This window comes from Chanodichthys erythropterus, chromosome 17 (assembly GCF_024489055.1).
Source record: "Chanodichthys erythropterus isolate Z2021 chromosome 17, ASM2448905v1, whole genome shotgun sequence".
In the NCBI taxonomy this organism is placed as follows: Eukaryota; Metazoa; Chordata; class Actinopteri; order Cypriniformes; family Xenocyprididae; genus Chanodichthys; species Chanodichthys erythropterus.
In genome coordinates this window covers 38,186,194-38,198,375 of record NC_090237.1, presented here as the reverse complement: position 1 = coordinate 38,198,375, position 12,182 = coordinate 38,186,194, and the positions used below count along the sequence as shown (strand labels likewise).

Sequence of the window (12,182 nt, the reverse complement as noted above, 5' to 3'; positions counted from 1 at the left end):
GAAGCGAAGCAGTGGGTTTTGTAAGAATAATATCCATGTTTAAATCTTTATAACCTAAAATAACTAGCTTTCGGCAGTCGGCCTACGTAAATCGAGTCACGGTGGAAAAGTAACCCCTGACCTGACACATTGATGAATGTGGAAGTGCAAAGGATAGAGCGAAACCAAACACCGGTCACAAATTAAGGTTAGAAGTCTAAAATGAGAATTTTTAAAGACAAATTTCGATAAGAGCACAGCCCTATTTGTTTGGACTCAAGAGGCGTCTAAGCTTACGATACTCCCTATATCCTACATCATACATGGCGTCGGGTTACTCGTTTGTACGCATATTGCACAAATCGACTTGCACCAGTCGTCTGCTGAAAGCTAGTTATTTTAGTTTATAAAGATTTAAATATGGATATTTGTTTTGTAAAAACGCATCGCTTCACTTCAGAATGCCTTTATCAACTCCTTGGAGTCGTGTGGATATCTCTTATGATGGAAGAATTATTTTTTTCAATGTAACTCCGACTGAGAGTAGAAAGTCCTATACACTTGAGAGGGTGAGTAAATCATGTGATGATTTTCATTTTTGGATGACCAATCACTTTAAATGAAAACAAATTTAAATGTCTTTTGTTCTTTTCAGAAATCTCAAACAAGACCATTCATTCTAAAGCTCATAATATTGTCAACGCTACAGCAATTCTTGCCACCAAATCTGCCAGCAACGCAATTGATGCATCCGTTACACGTTCCCGCCAAAGCTACATGGGTCCCACCGCAAGCTCCCGCGCTAAGATAGCGCAGAGCAACTCTGTGGAGAGTCTGAACGTGTGTGCGTCAGAGGAAACGCAGCTGAACGCCCCATCCTCGTCACTGGACCCAACTGTAGAGCAAAGCAAAGAGAACATTATTCCACCTTCCTCTTCGGTTCTTTCCTCGGGACAGGCTCATCCGACACCTGCCTTGGGAAACCACAGTGCCCGGGCAGCGCTTCGATTAGACCTTGTTGGCCCCAATCGTGCCAGTCTGTCGCCTGTTTCGCTCAAGAGCCGTCTTGGGAAAGTTGAACGTCCCGGGTCTCCACGTCGACAGGCTTTGGTGACGCCCACGGAGATGCGGTCACTGGGGAAAGAGTGTCGGAAGCAGATCATTAATATTGAGCAGAGTTTAACTCCTAAGACTTCAAGCAGGTTCTCAACAGGCTCTGAAATGTTTGCCAGGAAGCCCACAGTGTCAGAAACCAGTCATACGGTGGTTGAAGACCTGCAGTTTACGGGGTCATGTGAGAATACACAAACCCCGGGTCAGATTTCAGTAACTCTAGACCGAGAGGATTCTACAGAAAACCACTGCCTTGATGAGGACACAGGTAATTAGTAACTCCGGCTCTGAGTTGGGTTGCTTATAATGCGCATTTGGTAGCGTTCTGTCCAAAGTTGGCAAAGTTGGGCCAGGGGGGAAAAAAGGCACAATTGTTTTTAAAAATGTGGTCGCAAATATAAAGTTGCATGTCTCAGACAACTTCTGTTCCTGAAAACTGATGTTAGATTTACCTGAAAAGCAAAACTTTTTGTATTTATTTGTTTATTGCTTTAGTTTTAGCTGTGATATATTGGAATTGAGAATTGTTAAATGTCACCTGATATGTTACATTTTGGTGTCATAACCTTATTTATTACAGTACAAGGATACATGGCTCAAAAACAATAACTCTTTTATTCATTTATTACTTGTTTTTGTGGTGAGGCCAGTGAAATTTGAATTGAGATCTTATCGATACCCAGCCCTACGCCATACAAGCACAGCAAACCTGGAATTGCCAGGCTAATTGCATTAATTTGCTATATTTCTCCCTCCAAATTGTGGAATTGTGCAGTCCTGCGACATACTATAATGCATTTTAAAAAGTAAGGAAGTTATTGACCATATTGAGCAAGTTGTTTCAGTATTGAGTCAATATTCTGGTAAAGTCTTTATTCTGAAAGAGGTGCTCCATTGATGCTGAACTATTCCTTAATACATAGAAATAAATATTTCCATATAGGTGTGCACAGATCCGAAATTGTTTACATTGCTCAAGATTCAGATTAATATGGCTCCTGTCTGATTCACATTTCTACTAACCAGAATATTGGCTTAAAGGGTTAGTTCACCCAAAAAATGAAATTTCTGTCATTAATTTCTTACCCTCATGTCGTTCCACAACCGTAAGACCTTTGTTCATCTTCAGAACACAAATGAAGATATTGTTGAAATCTGATGGCTCAATGAGGCCTGCATTACCAGCAAGTTAATTAACTCTTTCATTGCCCATAAAGCTACTAAAGACATATTTAAAACAGTTTATGTGACTACAGTGGTTCAGCCTTAATGTTATGAAGCGACAAGAATACAAAATAACGACTTTGTTCAACAATATTTAGTGATGGGCGATTTCAAAACATTGCTTCATGAAGCTTTACGAATCTTTTGTTTTGAATCAGTGGTTCAGAGCATGTATCAAACTGCCAAAGTCACATGATTACCGTAAACGAGGCTTCATTACATTACTTTGGCAGTTTGATACACGCTCTGAACCACTGGTTCTGAGCCATTGGATTTCATCAAAAATATCTTCATTTGTGTTCTGAAGATGAACGAAGGTCTTACAGGTGTGGAATGACATGAGGGTGAGTAATTAATGACAGAAATTTCATTTTTGAGTGAACTAACCCTAATCATGTTTTTGACATTAGGTAAATCTCTTTACATAATATGCTTATAGGAGTATGACTGAATTTTTATTACATTTTTTTTTTGCGCATGTAAGCGCAGTTACTGATGGTAATGTATGTTTTTGTCTTCAGGTCTTTCTGCAGGGTCGTTCAGTGTCCAGATGTGTAAGGAGATGGTGAATGAACTCTGGCACACCATCCATAAAGCAACTGGCTTTTATAGCAAGGTGATTTGTCTCCATCAGGAATAACAAGTGATTTAATTCCTCTTTTAGTTTTTCATGGTTATTTTTCACCCTCTTTCTGATCCTTAAAATTATATTCCTTCAGTGCAATTTTGCTGTTAATTATATACTATTATAATATTTATCAATTTGACACATTTGGGATTTTTTTTCTTTTCTATTGTTTTATTTTTATTTCAGTTTTTTAGTAATTTCAGTACTTCAAATTAAATGTATTTTCAGTTGTCAAGGCATAAATAAAATATTGAAAATAAATAAAATAGATTATTTTATTTATTTTTTTAATTAATGAAAAAGATTAATACACATTTTAGTTAATAATTTTCCATTAAAGAGTTTAAAATTTAAATATGTAATTTGTAATGGACCTTTTGGTTCTGGAAAATACTGATCGTGTGTGTAATATACAGTAGTGGCCAAAAGTGACGTCTGGTCTAGGAACATTGACATATTGACACCCTTTAGTGAAATATTATTCATTTTGTTAAAGATTTTTTAATCATTGCGTAGTTTTGTTCGAAATAATCCATGCAATCATTAGTGAATGAGACCCATTGTCCTTTTCAGACCCCGGTTCTATAGCATTCTTCAAAGTGAAAAATCCCTCTAATGGTAAAAATATTTCTGTTCCCTCTCTCTGTAGTTGTGCTCCATCCCCGAGTTGTCGGAGCAGCAGGAACAGATGAAGGGTATTTTGCAGGAGGTGTTTGTGGGTGTACAGAGTGAGCTACACTCGCTGTGCCCACAGGAGACACGCCCCTCGGCCCAGAGCGCCCGTCCCATACCAGAAGACTCTCCCGGCCGTCAGCTTCGGGACGACAGGACCGTGGCCCTCCTGGAGAAATACTCCGAGATGCTCTTAATGCGAATGACTGAAAAAGGAGCACAGGCTACTCTGGAGTAACGGGTCACAAAATGAACTTGTAACGCCACACCCCCTTAAGCACCTTTAAATTTAATGTCTTGCATTTGTTTTATGCTTTTAAATAAACCTGTAAATGCATATTTGAAACTTTTTGTAAAACTGGCAGTTTGTCTTTATACAATTTTTTTTTTTTTTTTTTTTTTTTTTTTACACTACATTTCAATACCACAGTGTATTTAGTCACTTAGACTTTAATTCTTTTTATCCTTTAAAGATTTATCAAGGCAAACTCTTCAGGACCTTTTTTTCCCTTCAAATTGTTTCTTTTCCACATTTCATGTACAGTTTTGAAACTGTTACTTTTGGAATACAAACAGTTGAATTATGTACTGAGTTTGTGTTGATGTTTGATGCTTTTGTAGTTTTCCACCATTTCACGCAGACTAACGACGAGGTGTTCCGTTGTCATGTTTTGGATGGTGACGTGTAGATGTTTCCCAAAGCATCAGGCTGTGACTCACAATTTGCTTTCCACTGGTGTGATGATTATGCTTTGTCATGTTGATGTGCAATCTTTTTTTTTTTTTTCTTCTCCTTTTCACTGAAAATGTATAGTTGACTTTTTAGAAAAGCTTTGTAAATGTTTTAATCAGTCATTTATACTATTTTAATATTAAAACGTTTAAATGTTTTTGTGGTTCCTTACAATTTTGAAAGACTGTTTTTACCATAAAATATAGCTGTGAGCTGCAATTATCAGGGTTCAAACTCTTTAAGGTCTTTAAGCACATGTGTAAAAAAATATTGTTTTATTTAGCAAGCATGTAACCACTTAAATCATAGAAGGAAAAGACTGTTTACATCAAATACAGGCAATTTACCATTGGGAATATGCGTTTTTTTGTTTTTAAAACTTTTTAAGTTACAGCAACGCCTATAGTCCAATCTCCATTAGAGTTTGCATGTTTGTTTAGGCTCATGTCCCGCATTTTTTTTTTTTTTTTTTTTTTTTTAGTTTTTTTTGTTTGTTTAGGAGTTATAGGCTTTTGTGAGCACTTCGCTATGCCCCTTTTCTAAATTCCTGTTTTAGCTATTGAAGTTGAGACAAAAGCCTAGGACTAGTTTGCCAAAGTTGGTTTTTGAAATAATCTCCAATATTTAACGAAATGATTTGATGGACAGCGGCGGTCCTAGAGGTAAAGTTGCTCAGAATGAGGAGTTCTACCATGTGGTATGAATGTCGAGGCCGTGTGCCAAAAATCGCATGATACACAATCCTTTACGCACATGAAAAAACCGCAAAGGCACACCCCAGTGACCGATTTCTTCTTAATTTCTCAGAGGCGCAGCGAGTTTCATTCTGATCGGCCTCTGTTAACCTTAGCCATTTCTGTCGGACTAACGGTGAGGTAGTTATAGCCCTTTTCATGTGTTTTTTTTTTTTCTTTTTCTCCCTGTTCTAGAACCACCAAGTGGCCAGTTGCTGCTTTTTTCACACGACCACAGAATGAGCTCTTACATGTGCGGAGTTTGGTGAAAATATCTGTTCACAAGTTATTACCATTAAAACTGTTAGATGGAGTTTTATTTTATTTTGTCTTATTTTTTAGCATTTATTTTTACATTTATAAATCTGTTTTAGTAATTTCAATACATCAAATGAAACATTTTCATATCTAATATTTATATTTTTAATTAATGAAACAATACACAGTAACTTTCCTTTTTGAGAGTTTCATATTTAAATATGTAATATATAAATGACCTTTACTGTAGTTCATTCAGTTATGAATTTACACATCATAATTCACAATTTTAAAATTTATTTGGCAACTTATATAAGTAGGGGGAAGAAGAGGAGTAGGAAGAGGTCGGGTAGGATGAGGAGGAGTAGGGGTAGGGAGAGGAGGTGGAAGAGGGGTAGGGTGGGAAAGGAGGTGGAGTAGGGGGAGACAGAGGAGGAGGAGGGGTAGGGAGAGGAGGTGGAGTGGGGGAGACAGGAGGAGGAGGGGTAGGGAGGGTAGGGGTAGGGAGAGGAGGGGAGGGGAAAGAGGACGAGGTAGAGGAGGAGTAGGGGTAAGAAGAGGAGTGTGGATGGAGGAGTAGGGAGAGGTAGGGTGGGAAAGGAGGTGGAGTAGGGGGAGGAGTAGGGGTAAGGAGAGGAGGTGGAGGAGTGGGGAAGGAGGAGTAGGGAGAGGAGGTGGAAGAGCGGTAGGGTGGGAAAGGTGGTGGAGTAGGGGGAGACAGAGGAGGAGGAGGGGTAGGGAGAGGAGGTGGAGTGGGGGAGACAGAGGAGGAGGAGGGGTAGGGAGAGGAGGGGAGGGGAAAGAGGACGAGGTAGAGGAGGAGTAGGGGTAAGAAGAGTGTGGCTGGAGGAGTAGGGAGAGGTAGGGTGGGAAAGGAGGTGGAGTAGGGGGAGACAGAGGAGGAGTAGGGGTAAGGAGAGGAGGTGGAGGAGTGGGGAAGGAGGAGTAGGGAGAGGTAGGGTGGGAAAGGAGGTGGAGTAGGGGGAGACAGGAGGAGGAGGGGTAGGGAGAGGAGGGGAAAGAGGACGAGGTAGAGGAGGAGTAGGGGTAAGAAGAGTGTGGATGGAGGAGTAGGGAGAGGTAGGGTGGGAAAGGAGGTGGAGTAGGGGGAGACAGAGGAGGAGTAGGGAGAGGAGTAGGGGTAAGGAGAGGAGGTGGAGGAGTGGGGAAGGAGGAGTAGGGAGAGGAGGTGGAAGAGCGGTAGGGTGGGAAAGGTGGTGGAGTAGGGAGAGACAGAGGAGGAGGAGGGGTAGGGAGAGGAGGTGGAGTGGGGGAGACAGAGGAGGAGGAGGGGTAGGGAGAGGAGGGGAGGGGAAAGAGGACGAGGTAGAGGAGGAGTAGGGGTAAGAAGAGGAGTGTGGATGGAGGAGTAGGGAGAGGTAGGGTGGGAAAGGAGGTGGAGTAGGGGGAGACAGAGGAGGAGTAGGGGTAAGGAGAGGAGGTGGAGGAGTGGGGAAGGAGGAGTAGGGAGAGGAGGTGGAAGAGCGGTAGGGTGGGAAAGGTGGTGGAGTAGGGGGAGGAGGAGGGGAAAGATGAGGAGGTGGAGTAGGATGAGGGGGGAGTAGGAGTTGGGAGAAGAAGTGATGGAGGTAGAGGAGTAGGGAGAGGTGATGGAGGAGTAGGGAGAAGAGGTGATGGAGGAGTAGGGAGAAGAGGTGGTGGAGGATGACGACTAGAAAAAAGATGATCAAGGGCAAGGAGACAAGCAGTCTCGGATGAAATTTGTGGCACTCGATTATAGCCAAACTTGCATCACTTCACCGTCGCCTCTATCATAAGAACCTTCAGGGAAGAAAACAGGTAGGTGTACTTCAGAGTTCAGACTGCTGTACTCTGTACTGTAGCTGTTGCACTTCTGTAATGAAAATGGATGCATCAAATTGCCTTACATACAGAGAGAGATTCTGTATGCTTGCATTTTGTAAAAAGGATGTTTCGGTAATCAGTACTTCTATTTTTGTAGGATACAGAGACGAGCACCTAGTGGAGGCAGGAGGTTTTTGTCGGGGGAGCAAGAGAGGGAGCTGGTAAATATGGTCATTTCCAACAATGTAATTCACCTGTGAGAAATTCCAAGGAGAGTAATGGAAGACCATCACCAATTTTGAGGGACAAATGCCATCAGCCTCTTTACAATTGACTACATTCTCTGAAAGCACAGGTTCCGGGTGAAACAGGCCTACCACATCCCTGACAGTGAAAGACCAACGTCTGGAATATGTTCAAGTATGTGTTTTTATATTGTATGAAGTATTGCGTACCATCACAGTGTAGCAGTACAGCAGTATATACTGTAGCAGGGTAGTCATTTACTCTACTGTGTTTCATGTGTTTTGCAGAGATCTTTGAGATTGAAGGCCGGTCTGTTCCTCATGAGATTATCTTTGTGGATGAGGATGGATTTAATGACCAAAAGAAGGAGAAGGGGGAGGAACATAACTGGCCATCAGGCTATTGTGAATGTCCCTAGCCAGTGAGGAGGAAACGAGGGGTACTCCACCACCATGCCATTCTTGGACCCTATAACACGTTGCTCCTCCATGGTTTCCTTGATGATCTAAGAGAGCGTGTGTTCCAGCACAACCAGAGCAGCCTCGCCACGTTGTTTGGGATAACATCAGCTTACATCGCTCTGCTCTGGTTTCTGACTGGTTTACCAATATCCAGAGGCTTTCCAACATCTTTCTACCTGCATACTCTCCCTCTCCCTGAGTTTTTCGGCTTGGCAGTGGAAAGTGTATGACTGAGAACTTCACATCCGTGTTCACCTCCTCCAGGCCATGGAAGAAGCCTAGACATTTCAGTTGATGTGTGCTAGGGGTGGATCAGGCATGCAAAAGGATAATATAGTAATTTTGTTGTTGTTGTTTGGTGTATTGTACAGTACAGTACATTAAGGAATGAAAAATGTGCAAATGTACATTTGTTGTTTTTGTTGTGTTCATCATGTGAAAAGTTTCTTGAGAGGGAGAACCAAAAGCAACATAACTTAGTACCGGTTTTTGTAGCATTGTTTTGAATTTATCTCACCAGTGTGTGTTGTGTAAGACTATGTTGTAGTGTGTGTGTCATTTCTGAGGGCAAAGTTTGGTTTTCCAGCAAGATTCAATAGTTTTAGAGTTGAGAGGAACCCTCCACCTCCCCAGCTCCACCTGTATAGATCTGCTACGCAGATTATTCATGTATGTGCAGAGTCGAGAGCTTCATTTTGACTTGAAAACATGGAAGTTTGGGAATTTGGTGAGAAGTTATGGATTTGTGTTTAGAGTTTTGAGAAAAGGAGGCATAATTTCAAGAAATGTGTTTAAGCAATCGAGAAAAACTGTAATAAGAAACTACAAAAAATGTTTAACTGTTTAATAATTCAATATTGTATTTAAAAATAAAATCATAAAAATGTGTTATGTTTATATTACTTTTACAAATAATATAATAGTAGGCTATAATATTAGATTTCAGGGGTATAAGTTAGCCATTTTAAAAGCGGGGGAGAGCTGTGATGTAATTGTTCAAAAATTCAATGCTGTATTTAAAATTAAAAAATATATGATCATAAAATATGTATATTAGATATAATCTCCACGCAATGACGCAGTTTTGCGTCGTGGTTACGTAAAGACTTTATCGCACAATGACATCAAAACGTCATATACAGTATTGTGACTGCTTCTTTGTTTATATAATGTTCTCAATAATAATAATAATAATAAACGTCGTTTAGCAACTTTAACCAACAAATCGACCTGCTTTTTGCAACCCCTGAAAAGTAGTAGCAACACTGCACACCAGTTTGAAATGGTATCAAAGTAATAGCCTGTATTTTGGCAGAAATCACATATTTGTAATGGTCAGTGTCATATAAAGTGGTACCCAATATTTTTCACTAACAGAAACATTTAATATTTTTAACTTTTTTGTGGTTCCCACGGTATTTGTCATACATCATTGAAGCGTGACTGGCTGTCAGTCATGTACATTAATCACAGGTTTCTGAGCTGAGGTGTTAAATAAAGAAGCCCGGGGTGTTTGAGGGAAGTGTTTGTACAGCTGCACCACTTCGTCGCATTGGGTGGCGATGTTACTTGCAAATTTAACTCTTTCTATAAAACATAAAAGTTATGTACGACAGGAGGCGCTTTGCGGCTCAGAAAGCCATTTCACCATGAGCAGCAATCACATTTCAAGACGTTTTTTTTTTTTTTTTTGGACCCATAAACATGTTAAATATTTTAATTATACGGATTGTTGCCAGACATAGAAACCAAAATGCTCCCCATGATAATAGTTAAAAAGAACCACATCTTCTAATCACGACGACTGTGATTAATCCATCATGACTAATCGCTGAGAAAAGTAATGTATGTCACGTGATATAGCACGTTTGGAAAAAGTTATCGTTATTTTTATAACAAACAAGATCAAATAAGTTAATTTAGAATATACCCTGCTAAACATTATCTTGTGACTTAAAAGTTATAGACTTGAACGGCCGTTTTTGCAACTGTAGCCAACTTTTTATTCAAAATGTAGGCTACTTGACTTTTTAATTGAAAATGCTGATGAAAAATTATCGATGAAAGATGTCTCTGCGAGTCAGAAAGAAAAGCGAGATCACACTTAAGTTTATTTTTTGACTTAATCCAAATGCAAATTCTTAACCGTGTTTTAGCGTTTAAAGACGAATACAGTATGTTGAATCAGTCTCGCCCTCAAAAAAACAAAGTATAGATATTTCTTTGCATGTCTTTGTGTAAAATTCCCTAGCAAGTTGGCAGTTTTTTGTTGTTATTTTATATTTATAACGTTACTTGTTTATATTGCTTTTGTGCTTTTTATTCAATAAAAAGTATAAGAAGAATATAAATAATTCATTCAGCAGACACTGAATTAAAAATACACAGTAAAGAAATAAAATAAAAAAATTATAACTTTATCCATCGCATATCTGACCAATCAGAGAAACGCCTGTGCTGATAGGCCACTCCCATTTTATTTTTCTCTATGTAGAAAAGTAATGTTTGTCACATGATATCGCACGTTTGTAAAAAGTTATCGTTATTTTTTTATAACAAACAAGTTCAAATAAGTTCATTTATAATATACCCTGCTAAACATTATTGTGCGACTTAAAAATTTGAGTAGTTTTTGCAACTTGTATCAAGAGACGGCTATTCATTTTCTTCTGGGTTACTTTTTTTATTCAAAATGTATTTGACTTTTTAATTGAAAATACTAATGAAAAGTTATCGATGAAAGATGTGTTGTTGGGTCTCTATGCGAGTCAGAAAGAAAAGCAACACCCCACTTAAGTTTATTTTTAAAACTAAATCCATAAATGCAAATTCTTAACCATAATTTTAAACAGTTTTTTTGTTTGTTTGTTTTTTTTATTATGTGCATTAAGAATATATATACATAAATTATTCACTCAACAGATGTTGAATTAAAAATACACAAGAACTAAAACAGAAAATGTTGATCCATCGCATATCTGACCAATCAGAGAAACGCCTGCGCCGATAGGCCACTCCCACTTTATATTTCGCTCTATATCTCTAGTGTCCGCTCTGCCCGCTCCGTTTCTACGCTGTAAACGCATTCACAGATTTGTCATTACTCATCAGCGACAGAAGCAGGCGGGTCCCTCCATGTGTTTACAGCCACTGACATGACGCGTCGCGCCTTAGCGCGCACAGCTGCGCCGCTTTCTGCCGCTTTCCAGTGAATTCGCTTCATAAGAACGGAAAACATACTCATAAGTTACAGACGACGGCGCGTAAACATATGTACTATGTCTAAGAAAGTAGATTATTGTTATTCTATTGTTATTATTTATCATCATGGCTGCGTCGCAGCGCGCGAGAAACTCTGAACTCAAACAGAGCGAAACATGGAAGCGTCACATTATCAGACAGCTGAAAAATCGCAACAGGACACAGACGAGCGTCTTCCAGGATATTATAGAGTCATGTAAGCTGTTCAGATCATTTCACTTATTAAACCATCAGTGCAGTGCTATGAAAATGAAGAAAGTAGAAGTTTATAGCCTGTCTATCTAGTGTTTATGGTTGATTACATTGATTTAATAGCCTTAAAGATACAATTACACAAAATATGAAGTAGTTAAAATACAATATGCATTAATTACATTGTAATTTAGTTATAAGCCTATATAATAATTTGTTTATATGTTATTATATTACATAATATTATTATATATATTATATTACATAACATAATATGTAATTTTAAATAGTTTCATATTTTTTATTATTTTATAAATTATTTGGTGTTATAACATAATTATAATGCAATTAATGAAATGTATTCATGTGCCATTTTTATGAATGCTTCTAGTAACAGAATATGAAAATGTGACCAACAGAAGGTCTAATTTGCATATCTTGAGTATAATCTGGACTGATATACAGAGTTGTGCGAGTTCTCACTCATTCTGTGAATCTTGACACTTGGGTGCAAATGGAAAATCTCATTAACAAACTCAGTTGGAGTGCATGTAAACATCAGCTGGCCTCTTTTAAATCGAATATTAAGATGATGCTCTGGATATATGTTCACGAGTAGTTTGTCTGCTTCTAGATCACAGTTTGCTGGAGAAGTCCAAGCAAAGAGCCCTCATAACCAAAGGCATTCTGGGATCAGGGTCAAGGTAATCATAATATGCTTTGATGTTACACTGTAAAAACGTGACTGACCCTAGAAAATGACATTTGTTGGAGAACCTTTGATGCATTCATATTAAATAAAAATCCAGAATCAAATGTAACGTTTTACCAACATAGTAATAGCATGGAGTACATTGGAGTACCATATAAATAAC

General features: G+C 38.9%; 2 protein-coding genes across 4 annotated transcripts in view; both read left to right on the top strand.

Moving 5' to 3' along the window:
- The window catches only part of wdr62 (WD repeat domain 62), a 48,107-nt gene extending 44,083 nt beyond the window's left edge, over positions 1-4,024 (top strand). For both annotated transcript variants that reach the window (XM_067364321.1, XM_067364320.1), the window contains exons 29-31: positions 635-1,360; positions 2,838-2,932; positions 3,594-4,024. In XM_067364321.1, coding sequence (XP_067220422.1) covers positions 635-1,360; positions 2,838-2,932; positions 3,594-3,854 — 1,082 coding nt within the window. In that variant the 3' untranslated portion in view covers positions 3,855-4,024. The remainder of the gene's footprint in view (positions 1-634; positions 1,361-2,837; positions 2,933-3,593) is intronic.
- A 6,958-nt stretch (positions 4,025-10,982) lies between these two features.
- LOC137004535 (protein Atg16l2-like) overlaps positions 10,983-12,182 on the top strand; it is a 62,339-nt gene continuing 61,139 nt past the window's right edge. For both annotated transcript variants that reach the window (XR_010892141.1, XM_067364946.1), the window contains exons 1-2: positions 10,983-11,311; positions 11,942-12,011. Coding sequence is in view for 1 of the 2 variants with exons in the window: in XM_067364946.1 (XP_067221047.1) it covers positions 11,182-11,311; positions 11,942-12,011 (200 nt within the window). In the remaining variant the exon portion in view is untranslated. The remainder of the gene's footprint in view (positions 11,312-11,941; positions 12,012-12,182) is intronic.